At 38.8% G+C, this 15,884-nt stretch overlaps 3 protein-coding genes across 8 annotated transcripts; 1 reads left to right on the forward strand and 2 right to left on the reverse strand.

Annotated features, from left to right (window-relative positions):
- Nucleotides 1-474: 474 nt before the first annotated feature.
- Row (relative of woc) lies at nt 475-6,011 on the forward strand. Of its 4 annotated transcripts, none has more exons than XM_076823172.1 (11): nt 475-763; nt 998-1,179; nt 1,270-1,358; nt 1,446-1,503; nt 1,578-1,704; nt 1,772-1,890; nt 1,977-2,045; nt 2,119-2,179; nt 2,253-2,474; nt 2,562-2,732; nt 2,804-6,011. In XM_076823172.1, the coding sequence occupies exons 2-11, from the start codon at nt 1,039-1,041 to the stop codon at nt 5,329-5,331; spliced, it is 3,585 nt and encodes a 1,194-aa protein (XP_076679287.1). In that variant the 5' UTR covers nt 475-763; nt 998-1,038; the 3' UTR covers nt 5,332-6,011. The 4 variants fall into 4 exon arrangements, with proteins under 4 accessions (XP_076679287.1, XP_076679288.1, XP_076679289.1 ...); XM_076823173.1 differs by having other exon boundaries at nt 475-661; XM_076823174.1 differs by having other exon boundaries at nt 477-633.
- An 871-nt stretch (nt 6,012-6,882) lies between these two features.
- Oda (Ornithine decarboxylase antizyme) lies at nt 6,883-8,487 on the reverse strand. The gene is given in 5 exon segments (XM_076823186.1): nt 6,883-7,626; nt 7,718-7,874; nt 7,968-8,217; nt 8,290-8,391; nt 8,393-8,487. Coding segments are annotated over 4 exon segments (549 nt in total). The 5' UTR covers nt 8,474-8,487; the 3' UTR covers nt 6,883-7,626; nt 7,718-7,758.
- A 2,496-nt stretch (nt 8,488-10,983) lies between these two features.
- Nucleotides 10,984-13,322, reverse strand: Mlc-c (Myosin light chain cytoplasmic). 3 transcript variants are annotated; one of them, XM_076823190.1, is made up of 4 exons: nt 13,057-13,322; nt 12,944-12,971; nt 11,909-12,214; nt 10,984-11,805 (listed from the first exon to the last, which is right to left on the reverse strand). In XM_076823190.1, the coding sequence occupies exons 1-4, from the start codon at nt 13,057-13,059 to the stop codon at nt 11,699-11,701; spliced, it is 444 nt and encodes a 147-aa protein (XP_076679305.1). In that variant the 5' UTR covers nt 13,060-13,322; the 3' UTR covers nt 10,984-11,698. The 3 variants fall into 3 exon arrangements, with proteins under 3 accessions (XP_076679305.1, XP_076679302.1, XP_076679303.1); XM_076823187.1 differs by lacking the exons at nt 12,944-12,971; nt 13,057-13,322 and adding an exon at nt 12,703-12,917; XM_076823188.1 differs by lacking the exons at nt 12,944-12,971; nt 13,057-13,322 and adding an exon at nt 12,369-12,578.
- Nucleotides 13,323-15,884: the final 2,562 nt, after the last annotated feature.

Consider the following 15,884-nt stretch of genomic DNA (forward strand, 5'->3'; position numbering starts at 1 on the left):
TGTAGAAGTAAGGGTTTAAGAGTCAAACGGAAAGCAAAGTTTGTACCGAAACTGTGGAAGTATTACATTAATAGAATCCTTTCAAATTAAAATTGCCTTTTCTCTGAATCACTACACTGGAAATCTCGAGAACGAGGCGAATGAAATACAATTGAACAATTAAACCAACTTACCCGTAAGTGAAGTTCAATCGCAATTAAGTATATGAAGAGTCTCGTTCAAAGAGATTACATTCCCACCCACAAAAAAAGCCCACCTGCTTTTGTAATAAATAAATAAAATAAAATATTTTTCTTTCGTCGTGGATTTGCATCTTTACATTAACATTGGTAAATTATTATTGTCTAAGATGGTAAGGGAGCTCTAGCCTCTAGTAGAGTCATGAGATCCGTGCTTAAGCGTCAAATATCACCAATGGCTCGTTCACTACAGAGGCCGCCGCTATCGCTTTCATTTCGTTTTTGTTATCGCCCTCTTCGTCAGTTTACCTTATTGCCGTTCGGTTATAAGTTATAATACCTACCCCGATGTTGTTGTCGTCGTCTTCTTTGTGGTCTTTGCGTTGTCAATTTCGTCATCTGATCGTGGTTAAGATTTGCATCGTTACTTGCCATCGTGTTTCACCGCTGCATCGTTAGTTTCGTTCATTCGCGTTCATTCGGTACGGCTGGTTACGGCGGCGTCACCGGCGGTGTCGCCATTGTAAATTATTTGCGAGACAAACGATTAACCAAACATAAGAATCACCAAGTCGGAAGAGAAAGTGTATATATATATATATATATATATATTGCATAAATATATCTGCAAATATAGGTAGTAGTACCGCGACCGCTTTCGCATAAGAAATCGCTTTAGACTCGCGATTATATTACAGTGTGACCGCTTAAACACAGGTCGTTGGAACGTTTGGAGGTGTACAGGTGTATACGCAGGTGTACAAAAGCGGACGTAGGGTGGAAATTTTGTCGAATTAAATGTATGCTCCACTCTTTAGGAAGTTCAACGTGCTTCTGAGAAATTCCATATATTACCAGAATGCCAAAAAATCGGTTGGTCACGCGTTCAGTGACGGGCGCTCGACCGTCTCACATGACTTTAAATTTGGAGTGTGTAGAAGAGCCGCTCAGCCAAATACAATTAATGTTACGACTAGAACTCAAGGAAAATTACGACAGAGTGCGTTTCTCCTTCTGTTTCAATACTTTATTCTTATTTGAAACGTCAGCCAAGATGATACGATGAACGCATTTATTTTCATTACTTTAGGTTGCTGCTACTTTAGAGGAATTGGTTAAAGATCATGGAGGTAAATTGGTATGCCAAGCAGGCAATGTCAACGGCTATCAATATACATTGTAGGTATCATTTTCTACGTAGACGTTATCTTTTCGCAATTGCTGCTCTTTTAGCAAACTTAGAGTTTGTATCTTCTCGTATACCAGGCCTCCAAATCCTGCGCAAGCAGTGGTTAAAAATAGTCCCCAACCAGTTGTGAATCTGGTGAGTATTATGAATTATTAAACATCATTGATGATGAAACACTTCTATAGCCACCTATTTTTTATCATTTACAGAATCAGAGTAAAAGTCAACCGATTAAACTCAATGTATTGAATAATGCAAATGGCTCTCAGGGCAACATACAATTGGTCGTCGATTCCCGAATGGGCGTCATTCTGGGATCGGTGGCTCAGGCTCAAGGTAAACCGCTGTTGGTTGAAGAATTTACTTCTATCGAGTTAACCATTTAAAATTGCATAAATTGCAGCAACTACTATAACAACTGCTTCCACATGCTCAATGTCCACTCCAGTGTCATCGTCCGCATCGACATCCACGTCTATGGCTCCAGCTATGTCTACCATCACGCATTCTCAGGCAGAAAATGTACAGAAAAGCATTATCGTTCTCTTTCCTTCAACTCGTTTAAAATAAGCTAAAGATATTATTAAGAGCGCGCTCATTTTTCCCAGTATAAATATACTCGATCCGGACGTAGGACAAAGGTGCTTCAGGTGCAACAACCCGATATAATAGAGGAAGTATGTTATGCGTATATATTCTTACGATTCACGCTCCGATTGTTGAACTTTGATTTTGATTTTGATTATATAGCCTACACTAGTCACTCGTGGAAGACAAAAGCTGGGATGTCCGACGCATGTCGTTACACCAAGTAAGTTATACACGATTAATCGCTTTTATGTATGCGCGACGCGTATAGGGTAGCCTACACGTATACGGGGGAGTCAAACACCGTTTTTCAGCTACCACTAGTCCGCAAGGTGTAACCAACCTCAGAATAAAGACAGTAAGCAAACAGCAGATTGCACAGACGGTGGTGGCATCAACGGCAGTGACCGCGAGTACGACCACGGGAACGGTAACGGCCACGGCAACGAGATTGACAGTAACTAAACCGACCGAGCACACAAGCATTGGTGGAATATCGGTCGGAAGTAAGAATACGGGTTAGTAGGAGTAGTACAGCTGTACATATGTCGATTAAATAGGATTGTCAGCCAGTTGGCTAATCACACGTAACCTTTTCAATGCAGCTTGCGAACAGATCGATGAGTCAAAGAAGAATCTTCCGGATGGTAGAGAAGTAACATTTAACAAAATGAACGGCGGTAGAACATTTCCTTCATTAGTCGTTCTCGCTAGACCGAATCTCCGTACCAAGGACATTGCGCCACAGATCGCTCAGAAAGAAAGATCGGAGCTAGGTATTCATTCATATGGCTGTGCCCATGCTTTTCAATACATCTATCCTATCACCAACTGATGTACGTTTCAGATATTAAAGTCAAGAGTGTACTCATGTTTTCTGCCACAAAGTTCGCCGAATGGTTGATACAACAGGGCTTGGTGAAGTCTGAACAATACTGTGCCCAACATAGCAACAATTATCAAAAGACTAAACTGAAATTGGGAATGTACAGTGATCAGGGCACTTTTCCGTATTCGGGAGGATACGTTTGGATCTCAAGCTGCTGTCCAGATCGTTTTGTCTCTGTTTTTTCTGGTTCGATCTTCCAAGGGGCACCGTACACGCCTACCGTCCTTTTAAAACTCATTTATCATTGGGCATGCCAAACGAACGTTCAAAATGTTATTTCCTGGGTCAAAGTGTCGAATGCATACGTGAAAAATTTTTATACACACGTGCGTAGCATTTGCACGTCCGCAATTTGGGATAAGACTCGCAAGATGGGAGGTAAAAATTCGGTGATACAAGTTGGCGTAATCAGCTTGGGTACAACGTCCCAAGACGGAAATTTGCGACAGGTTAAAGTCGAGGTGCTCGGTGTGCTGGATTTTGCCACGCTCGATTTAAGGTTAAGGGCATGCGACCCCGTTCAAGATGGCGATAGATCGTACAAACGACGATTCAATAACATTTTACATCCACTCAAGGACTGGGTGCACACAGACTCGAAGATTATGACGGATTTCACCGTCGACAAAAGCACACTCGAAGAAATGGGTTTTAATTATATCACGCAGTCTGCATTCTCCGACCAAAATTCCCGAAATTTCATGAGTAATTATCACATTATGGAGTATCTGAGAAAAATCGTTCCCAGAATGTTTCAGAATACTCTCAGTTTACTTAGTAGACAGATGATACAACAATTCTTAGACGAGTTAGTATGGAGAGAAATGTACGGCTCGACCGCAGCTCGAGCATTCGACAACATCATCGTACACATCGCGGAACAAACTAGGATCGATTCAAACGAAAGTTTGTTGGAACGTTTGGCTAAAATAGCTGCAAATCCGTTCCAGAATTGGTCTTACTCCAATGTAAATCCACCGCCACCTTTGACGCCTCTGGTGACGACGATAAACAAAGAAGAAATTCAATTAGGTCACGAGACCTTGGTGCAGCCTGGTGCTAGTAACATCAAACAGCAACAACAACAGCAACAACAAGAGGCATTGTCTTTCGTTCAAGCAGTAAAACCCGGTCCAAAGAGAGGGCGAAAACGAAATCTCGCAGCATCGACCAGTCCAGAACCTGTAGCAAAAAAGAGTACGTTCGATTCGAAGGGTAGCAAAGACCAAAGAGACAAAGACAACAAAAATGATCAGATACGATTGCAAGAGTTCTATTACGCTACCATGGAAGGTGACAAGAGTCTTCTTTTAAAAGAGCAGAAATGTTCGTTGTACTTGAAATGCTTTCTTTGCGCGCAAACGATGCGTTCTAATACGGATGTGATGGAACATACGATCGGTCATGTACCACCTCAAGTGCCTGGGCAATCAAATTCCCCTGTGTGCCGGTACTGTTGTACAGCTTTCTCCTCCCAACATCAAATGATTACGCATGTTACGGAAACGCACAGTAATTTCGGTCATTCCGACAGCGATATGGTCGTTTGTGCCATTTGCGAACACAAGTTTGGAAACAGCGGTCTCCTTATCAACCACTTGTCGTCGATGCATTACCCTTCCGAAATGCCATATCGATGCGAAAGCTGCGGTTATCGCAGTTCCAGTCACAAAGATGCTATCAATCACTATTATCGAGTCCACGAGAGGGGCGAAGGCTTACAGTGCCCTTATTGCTTGAAAGTAATACAATTCGTAAGCGAAGGTAATCCCAGTGCTTCTAGCGTTCATACTTTCTTACTGCATATGCAGAGGCACGTTATAAGAAGAGAACAAGGACGGGGAAATAAGTGTTCCAGATGTTGTCTCTGGTTCAATCAGAAGAGTTCGTTGAAACTTCATCAGCGAGAGTTACACGACTGTGTTTCCGATTCAAAGGTTATTCCTTACTCTAGCAGTAGTAATGGAATAATGATTTCGAAACAGCGACCCCAACATAGGCGATTCGATATCGAAAGTCCTGTAACGGAGTTACCACGCGACGAAAAAGTAAAAAAATGGATCACAGGCCCGATCACCGTAAATGTCTCCACTGAAAATTTATCTTGTCAAGAGTGCGAAGAGGATATAGATGAACAAGATCATTATCCAGGTGAACAGAGATGTCAACAGTGTCGTTACGTTACTTGCTGCTGGCGCGCGTTTAAAGAACATCAACAACAAATTCATAACGAACGTCCGATGACCAGTCTGGTAGTTCCTTCACCTCTCATTAATATTCCGTTGGAGAAAAAGATGCAGTGTTCGTGCGGTTACGCAACTACCGATGGCAATCAGCTAGCTACGCATCTGATTAAATGTAAAAAGGTGTCCGCCTACCCGATGGAAGACACAGCACCGTCCGGAATGTTGGATAGTTTGGGACTAGTTCCAAAAAATACTTGCGACGAAATTGATAACGACGGTAAAAGGACTAATTTACGGTAAAATACCACAGAGAAATGCTACGAAAGTAGAGTATAATTTATACACGCCTAACACGGCAAGCCATCAACGGTTCATCGTTATACGTATAAAATCAAGAATATGAATGGAGATGTTGGAGGAAGAAGAAGAAGCAGCAGCAGCAGCAGCAGCAGCAGCAGAAGTAGAAGCAGAAGATAAACCTTAAACCAGGGAGAAGAGAACAGGAAACATCACAAAATAGCAACTTGTGCGAATATCATCGTCGTAGAAGTAGAATAGCGTAGCCTGGCCTATTTGTCATCTTTTTTACTTGCAAAGTGTCACGCGTTGTTTTCTAGATAAGTTTGCGGCGCACAAGTTCTAACGTATGTATGTATGCGGATACGTATACCTACAGGTAGTAGGTAGTACATAGACCTTGCGTCATTCGACAACGGTTCCTAGTGTTGAGCAAAAAAATCCGTTCACAACGATTTACATATTACACGCCTTGTTGGCTGAAATTAAAACAGTCGGTGGTGGTAACCAACGGATTCATCTTAGCCATTAAATAAACTCTGCTAGGTCGATTCCTTTAAACGCATCCGACGCGTATGTACTACGTCATACATTCTCGGCAAACAATATTTTATCGATAATATTGTGTTTCTATCACAAAGCTGTATCTTTATACCACGAAATAAATAGATATATGAAAATAAGTATTTTCTACTATAGAAAACGCGCAAGCGCACCCCCCCCCCCACCCCCCGAAAAAGTACAAACTACCACACACACATCATATTACGTATATATATATATATATAGTGTAGAACAAAATGGTCTTTCTTTTCTCTTTTTTTAACTTTTATTTAGCAAGTACGTTTTTGTGTACGAATAATAAATGTAGCATACATGCATCTTTACGTGGTCAAGTGTACGAATATTATATATATATATATATAATACTAATCGAGAAAATAAAATGAGCAGAATTGTTCTGTGACTGGAAAAATTGAGGCAAATTTGAAGTTACCTGCGTTAACACATAATAGTTCGTCACTCTGTATTTATCTATATCTATATTATGCCATAAACATTTTTTACTCTTTTCTTCCGATAGGTATTTTAACGTTTTTTCTTTTTTTTCTTTTTTAAATGATTTTATAATGGCTTAATATCGTCTGTTATCAAGTCAACACTAAAGAATATATTTATTAGCAAGAACTCTGCAATGTTAATTGATCGGGGATTACCACAGATTATGATGACCATCGCAGTATCATCACTTGGAACTAAATTTAATAATAAAGAATTATGTAGTAGTAGTAGTAGTAGTAGTAGTAGTAGTAGCAGTAATGATAATAATGATGATAATAATAATAATAATAATAATAATAATAATAATAATAATAATAATGATTAACGCCACTGTAACGATCGTAATGAAGGTTATGTAAGTTACGGTGCCTCAGGCATATACCTATGTTTAGATTATAAGTGTCGATGAAAATAGTCACGCGATTTACAATTTTGCCTTCGGTTCGTGAAATATTGGAAAATGTAACTTAACTGCAACATATTTAAATATTATTCCGTGCGAATGTTTCTTATTTTAAGGAGATTAATTTCTAGAAACAAAGTAAAATGGCTATTTAGAAGAATTCGATATTGTTTGCGTATCATGACGTATTGCATCATCGATATTGATAATAATACTTTAAAGCGATAAAGAACTACAAGATAATGCAGAATAAAAAGAAATGGCGATACCCAATCTATGACAATTAACATTGAGATTTATCGGTAATAAATTTTTTCTATCCTTTGACGGGTCGTCATTTTATATAAATGTTAAACGTCGATACCGTCAAATTTTTACACGTGGGAGGAAGCTTCGTCAGCAGTTTATATGCTCTTAAGAGAATTATTAACATTGTATTAAAGAGAATGAATCGATGTTATTCATCGAAAGCTTGTGATGTACGCGCGTTCTACGTATCCCCGACTATTGATATCGGTGTATGTATTCTTCGTACGCTTGATCTTCGTGTCTCTCCGTTCCACATTGTTTGTTCGCTCGTTCGTACAAATGTACGTGTACACACGTTTCTCTTAAATTTAACGCCAAGGTGTGCGACGCGATGAATTTTTCAGGCGCACATCGCCAAGTTTATACGTTTCGAGTGAAATAATTTTTTTTGATAATGCACGACAAAAACAGCAATGGTTCCATTGTACTATACGAAAAATGTAAGGGGACTAAAATAAGTAAACATTCATACTACATAATATTTCCTATTCGTCCCGTTGGATGTGTCTTATTAACATCCGTTCCTGTAATGATAAAAGAAATTAAAAGGAAGTTATTCAAAGACAATCGAAGGTTGAAAATAACGAGCAGCTTAGCGTGGAATAAACTCTATACCTATGCGTTAAATTTGAGAGAGAAGTGAATCTGTTGGTCGATTATTCGATGGTATAGAGCATGTAGAGATTGCCAGCATCGCTGCCTGGTGGTACCAAGGCATGAGTCGGCGGTAGAGCAGTGAAGCCCAAGAACATGAAGGTACGAACCAGCATCGCTAAACCATAACAACAAAACGATTTAGAGGTAAAGTTCTTCTCGTTACAATCAGCTTCGTCGATGCCAAATAACGATAGACGACAAGACTGACCTCGGTCTGCCCTGTCTTTACGTAGGCAAACAATAATATTGGTGCATCGTAGTGTTTCTTCAGCATACTCCAGGAGAGACACGAAGCCTTCTTTCGAACCCTCTGGTAAAAGACAGCTTGGCACGCGAATGTAAAGACACCGGCGCCATACCACCGTTTCCCATTCGACGGATGTACTTTCCGTCAGATGAAGAGTGAAGGTCAGGCGTAAAGATTCACTATTTCTCACAGCTTTCAACAATTCATCCTCCTACAAAAATTATTCGAGGATTAACATTTCACACGTATCAAGCAAAGAGAGTACGAATAATTTCGTACATACTTGTACAATGTGGGAGCTCACAGAGAGCTGACTCTGCTTGATCCCCACGCCGCGGCTCTCTGTGTTGACTGTCGATACAGACAATGCGGCATGGGGCACATCAGGACCACCACAGAGGCCCCACACCCAGCGTTATACAATAGTGCTGTTGAAAACTACAGCCTTCTTCTAGGCTTTCGTCCATGCACTTGCTTGACATTTCACTGCAATCGTATAAATATTGTATAAATATCTATTAGAATTTCATTATATCTATAACTTGTAAAACTGATCGCGAGATGTACATAATTGTAACAGATCGATGCTTATAATACTCTTCTATCGTGTGTATGTATGTAAATGTAAAATTTAAGAATGATTTACAAGAATATTTAACCCATATATCTGAAAATCCATAAAGCTCGTGAAACGTGTTAAACGTAAAAGTGTTTTTGTTTCAACAAAAATTCCTTATCACTCATAATCTATCGGTCAATATCGGAGATAAGGTTACACGTCGTAGATAAAAACACATCGATTGCTTAGGGTGTGTACATCGCGTTTCTGTTCCCCCTACCTATTGACGCATGCATCGATAACTTGACGTGCCATAGAACAATAAGAATTTTACATACAGATGCATCAACGTACTTGGGATACTTACGTACGTACGTATTTTTCTTTCATCTCAGCGTTTCAAATTGACTCGAACGCGCCGTTAGGACCGTTAAGACCAAACGAAATATAAACAAACGATCATTCGCATCGTAAGCCCACTCGGGTATTGTTTTTTTTCTCGAGTTACATGAAAACATCATAAAATGGCAGCGAAATATCCTCGCGCTCGTATCATTTCTACTCACGCATCGCTATGCATTGGTGCACGTATATGACGGGGAACAGCTGACACATACCACTATCCATGTACGTGCACCTGCAGTGGATTGTACTTGTGTATGTACTACGCGCAAGTACATACGTCACGCGATATATCTCACGATTCACGTGGCATCGTAACGGACGGAAGGTATTGCTCCTTCAAAGAACATTAAACATACCGTATCAACAACATCATTCAATGTTTCGATCCCTCGGTTCTACCCTCCTTGTCCAAACATGCACCCCCCACATGCATGCGCGCTGCATACATACATGCATAAAAACATGGGTACGTGCACTTTCGAACGTATACTACGTTGATACAAAATGTTGAACATCATTCGCAATACCGAGGGAAATAACATATAGATTAATGTAGAATTAATGTCGAATCTAACGAAGGTTTTTTTCCCCATTATCGAAGCTAAAGAATCCAATCGGATGGTAGGTATGTAGTAACGTCACAATCATTGTTCCATTACAAGTTACAAGTGTTTAGTTTTCGAGAGTTCGCTGGGAAAGCATTTGTCGAGCAAGTGAACTGCTTTAAGAAAATATGTACTATCGAATTCGTAGTTGCACGAGAAGCGTGTGTTCGTTGGAAACAGTAAAGAAAACACACTACACATGCCGATAAATAGGATGCAAGATGGCGGTGACGAACTCAAGATAAAAATGACGCAGTAGTCGCACTGTACTCACCAATTGCTGGATATTAGACTTGGCATTATCATGCCCTTTTTACTACTTTCACAATTACTTAACGGTAGACTGGAATTAATGTTCATACTTCTTTCTTCGTAAAATTTTGACGGTCGTAAAATTACTTTTTGAAGACGAAACGTTCGCTAAACTAGCGATTGCTATACGATAAGAATTATCGTAGAATAGGTATCACTCCACGCAAGACAATCGTCTCACTCGAACGTGCGAAATCAGAAACGATACTGAAGCGCTCCTTGTCGAATGTCGACGTCCAAGTCACTACTCGATCTACTTTGATTCGATTCGATTCGATATACCAAAATCGATTCGATTCAAATCGATTACACTTTATTCACAGCTGTTTCGAGATTTCGGAGCGACATGACGAATGCCTACAAGGTATTATACAGAGGCGTATCTAGGGTGGGGCAAGTAGGGCTCGTGCCAAAAAAAAAAGAAAGAAATAGTGTTTCTTGAATAAATTTATTTGGATGATTAATGTTAGTAGTTTACGCTTGTTATTCGTGTGCTTCGCATGCCTCTTTATGGAAGCTTCGAAAAAAACTTGCTGCACTTTTCGGCTTCATTTGCCTCCAACTTTCGTCTCTTCCGCCCTTCAGCTGCACTTTATTTAAAAGAATTATCTAAATTCTAAATAAAATGTTTTGTGTGACGAACACTTTTAACAAAGAAGTAGAAGAGAAAAGATGGAATTGGAATGATATGCATGAGGCGCGATAGGGGGGAGGGGGGTTGTGGACTGCAATTCTACGCTTGCCCTAGGCACTGTTTACACTAAATACGCCACTGGTATTATAAGTGCATACTTAGTACCTATGTATTTATAAAAACGTACATATTCGTTTAATATTTTTCAGTGTTGTTTAAATATTCACGCTAGTCAACGATTAACAAGCGAAAGAATTATATGTACACCGGCGCGGAATAAAGTAGGAATGCCACGTCTTCTCTTTCCGATTGTGTCGAGAATTGAAATACCCGTGACTCTTTTAACTCCTATTTCTTAATTTCATCATTTTGTTTCATAACACGAACGGTTAAGATACAGCATAATTTCGTACGTTTAAACTTTAGATAACTATTCTGGTAATTTCAAATTATACATTTCACTTTTATGAAATTCTATTTTATTCAATATACAGTATTTTTCTTATCTCAGACGGTATTAGTTAAGTTAAATCATACAGAAAACAGCTGGACAAAGAGAAACATGAGAAAACTATCGACAGCCATAAACGAAAGATAATTGCTTATAACAGATTGATTTTTAAAAAGTGTATACACAATGGATACAACGACGATATATGGAATGTTTTCACGTCGAATGCTCTGTACACATGCTATTCAGGGGCGTTTGGAAACTTTTTTCCGGGGGGGGGGGGGGGGCAACTTTGGGATGATGGTAAAGAAAAATATACCCGTCTTGTTTTTTTTAACCCATTTTATAGTGCCAATTTAATTAAAAATTTAAAACCGAAGTTTAAAAACATTCCCTTAATAATTTTTTCTCAGAAGCCAGGGAGGAGGCAACTGCCCCTTTTGCCCCCCCCCCCCCGCGGCGCACATGATGCTATTATATGATTTTTTATTTTTTATGTTCCATCTGGAAAATCAACTTGTTTATCCGATGTCGGTATATTCCATGCATCCAGGCACAATAAATTTGTCGCACATCTTTGTATCGAAATCACTAACATTCTGTAACTTCTGGCAAAGCTATCAGAGACTAAGTTCCTTTATATATAGAGCATTAGAAAAAAAAACTTTCAAAGGGCACGAATCTTCTCGCACTAATCATTTCTTGCGCACTTAACGGAACAGGTGTTCAACCACACATCACTTGGCGAACAAAATCTTCATAATTGATATTACCCTGTGAATCTTCATGACCCGCTAGCAGCGTTTCAACTTCTTCGTCGCTAAGCTTCTCACCTACCACAAATCAAATGTACAATTAAAATTTTACGAACAATCTATAATTATATCGCACGGTTACTGCAATTATAAATATGAAACCACTGCTTATTTCGCATACCCAATGTTGTTAGAAGATGTCTCAATTCAGCGGAAGAGATGAAACCATTTCCATCTTTGTCAAAGTGGCGCAAACCCTCTATGAAGTCATCTGCTGTGTCGGACGTACGAGATTTGCTTATAGCTTGATAAATAGGTAAAAACACTTCGAAACTAATACGTTCGTCAGGTTTATGCTGATGGGTAAACTTCTTCACATCCGATTCTGTTGGATTTTGTCCAAGAGCTCGCAATGCGTCCCCAATTTGGGCGACGTGAATCTTTCCATCTCCTCGACTGTCAAAAAGCTGAAATGCTTCTTGGAATTCTGAAGCAATGCAAAACAACCTTCGATTATCACAGTTATATTCGCAACGAAACACAATAGTAAATTCATATCTTTCGCGCACGGCTTCGCCCTAGTAAAATATAACGTAAACGATATTACACGCATGTCACTAACAACAAATGTACATATTTACCCTCCATGGATGACATCATTCTATTAGTCAGTTCCTGATAACTACAACCATACATCTTGCAATTTATATATAGTATTTAGTATGAAACCGTATGCAGGATTTTATATTAAGCAAATTTAAGCAGCAATAAGCCGCGATCGCGTTTCACTTTTCCAGTTTTCGATAATAAGAAGAATCAACAAAATAAATGTCGGAATTGGTATCGTATCACGAGACGTACATATATATACGGTGTTCGATATGAAATCCTACTAGAAAAGTACATACGTAAATAGGTATGTACCCCTACATGTATAAAGAGAAGCGATTTAAAACCAACATAAAAGTTCCGAACCAACGACTGCTGCGATGTTACTCGCTTTCTGTCTGCCTTTCTTCTTTTCTGCCACTAGTATTTCTTTCAAGTACCTAACCATAAAAGGTAATCACCGACGCGCAACGGTCGGTGACACCAGGGTGGGTCTAATAAGGTAACCACACATTCTTGACCTGAATTAAGCATCGAGAAAAAACTGTTCGCCCCTCTTTTCATCTCACGATCCTTGTTGCCGAAGAACTCGTACGCGTTCACTTACCTGCCAGCTGATCCTCCGAGTACGATGCCTGTAATCAAATTCACTGTCTTCTATCTTCGTGCTTGTTTTATAGGTATATAAATCTCCTTAATAAAGTATTCAAAATTACTTACCATCCCGATCGCTGTCAAATACACACCGAACAAGTATATACCTACGTAGGTATGGTACGTATCTACCTTTCTACCTATCGTACTACACAACCGAGACAACGAGCGCCACGATTCTACTGGATTCTATTTACTTACATATGTACTAAGGCCGACGTAGGTAGGTAGTATGTACATATGTACAAGTCATTCGTTATACTTAGCACAAAGCGGAAATGAGTCACGTCGATCGAAAGTGAATCGAATTCCCCTACACTGTTTACCGTTTAGAATCGACTAAAAGAAGGAAAGGATGGGCCGAATGGGAAACTCGACTGCCAAAGGTTTATACGTCATTACGGAAGCGACAATCTCATCGAGTACATACCTATGTATGTACGGTACATACGCACTATGTACATATGTATGTATCAGAATGAGATGTTTATTTAACAGACTTCATTTCATTCATTGTCACATACGAAAGAATTTCGTTATTCGAAAGAATTCACTGTTACGGAAGAACTTGCGAGAATTAACTATTCTTCGTAGCCCTCTGCCGGCAAGTCTGGGATGTTTCGTAACAATGCGTTGCTTGTAGCAAGTAGCAAGTTCAATAGACTAGCCGCAACAAAACCGAGGCCCGAATTTCTTGAACAGGAATCCCTAAAAAGTTGCCAATTGGTGTAAAAATAAGATTGTCAAAGTTTTAGCTCGATCGGATAACGTTAGGACCTGCCTCATCAGCCCGAAATTGTTAAAAAACAGCTATTTTTATAAAAAAAAATCGAGGTTTTTTCCGCTATAAAATTAGAACGGTGTATCCTAGAAATGTGTTTTTTTTTTTAGTTTTGCAGAGAATGTTCCTGGCTTCAGTTTGCACTTGCACAACTTGTTTGATAAACGCATAGATCGGAAAATATTTGGCTTTTTCGAGGACCGGTGCTGTTTCGGATCTGGAAAAGCGACTCTTTCAAAAAAATGGGACAATTTACCTAAGGTGATAATTTATTTTTTTAACGTTTTTCCCCTATTTTTGTGTTATTTGTCATCAGAGTTGAGCAAAATGTAATGTAATTACAAATTACAAATTACAAATTACGAGTAAACTGTAATTGTGTAATTGATTAAAACATTACTTTTTGTAATTGTTAATTTAGGTAGTTGACCATTTGTTTTTTTCAACTATATCTAAATGAACGATTACAGAAAATAATGTGTATTACGATTACAGTTTAATCGTAATTTGTAATTAGATTACATTTTGCTCATCTCTGTTTAGCATTAAAGAGTTCAAGTAAGATACTTTTTAAAAAATAGATTTTCAACCATGTAGGTGAAAGGAAGAAGTGGGACAGAGGGGGGGGGGGGGAGGAAATATCGACATACGAATAAATTATTTATTATAATCAAACCATAATGAACTGAAAATATTGAACTTAATTATTAAAAAAAAAATCTTCAGAAATAGCAAGTAGTAACATCACAACAGGTTTCATGTCTAAATTAAATATTAATTATAACCTAATCTCTCTCTTATATATATATAAAACGCAAAGTATTATTGTGTCTGTACACGGTAAACTCGGAAACTACTCAACCAATTCTCGTGCAGTTTTCACAGATTTGTAGAGACAACATTTGGGAAAGTTTTAGGCTATATAGCATCTCGATACTTCTAAATGGGACTGAGTAATAAGCGAAATAGTGGAGCGAGGCAGATTTCTTACGTGGCGTTCATCGCGGTGCGCGCAAGAGATGCGCGTACGGTTCCCTGTAAAGTGGTGGGGATCACGGTTGCCAGGAGCAAAGAGGATAAGATAGAGTGGAAGCATCCCATAAGAGCCCGTGTTAAAAAGCACAGACGAGGTATAGAATAGACCTATCACCTTATGCGACTTCGTGTCGCCACCCAATCTGTGTTACCGACCCATAATTTGAGGACTGAATTTAGCGACCTCTGTTCATGAACAGCGGCCAACTCAAGAACTACTCTGAAATGTGTTGAAATACTTAAATATGTGTGCGTGCTTGTATACGTGTGACTTGTTTAGAGTGAGAGTTTAACATGGAGGGCGGGCTTTCGGTAAGCTATGCTTTGGCTCGGTTTGTCAACGACTCACGCCGGATTTCTTTCTGAAAACCTATTTCGGGGATCAGAAGCCTATATGGCGCTGAAATATGGCACTTCTTGAGAGCTTATACAAGCTATAAATTGCAAGATGAAATTGATTGTTAGTATTTTTCGTGAAGTGGAACATTTAATTAATATTTATAATTATTATTATCTTCTATTTTTCTGATTTATTTGCTTTCATGTACTTGGAGTATTTTTTTTACTTTTCTGAAGTTTTTTATGGAGATCTCACTTGTTTTTACAAAGATAATTTACATAGAGAATGACTTCAGACCATTTTCAATATTATAAATTATTATTATATTATTAATTGATGACTGGATAATTTTTTCATCCTTTCGGTTTTTTTTTAAAAATATATTGTATTGTCATCCAAACTACGCACGCCTGCAAAGCTTCAAGACAATTGGATTGGTGGAATTGGTTTAAATTGGTTTTTATCATTTAAATTAAAAAGAAATTCATTTATGTATATGTTTGTAAAAACACGTTTATAACTTGGTTATAACTTGACGGTAAGCTGTCAAAATTTGGAGTAGATTGCACAGTGAAGATAGCGATTGACGAACGAAACGTGTGTTAGTTCCGTTTTGGCTGAAGGTGTGCGTGTAACGCATATACGTATTATGTCGACAAAATTGGGTTGGAGAATCAGGAGAAAAACCTTATCGCATCTGATAGATTCATGAGACGATATTACGATATCTCGGTTATG

The sequence above is a fragment of the Andrena cerasifolii genome, chromosome 11 (genome assembly GCF_050908995.1).
Source record: "Andrena cerasifolii isolate SP2316 chromosome 11, iyAndCera1_principal, whole genome shotgun sequence".
Lineage (NCBI taxonomy): Eukaryota > Metazoa > Arthropoda > Insecta > Hymenoptera > Andrenidae > Andrena > Andrena cerasifolii.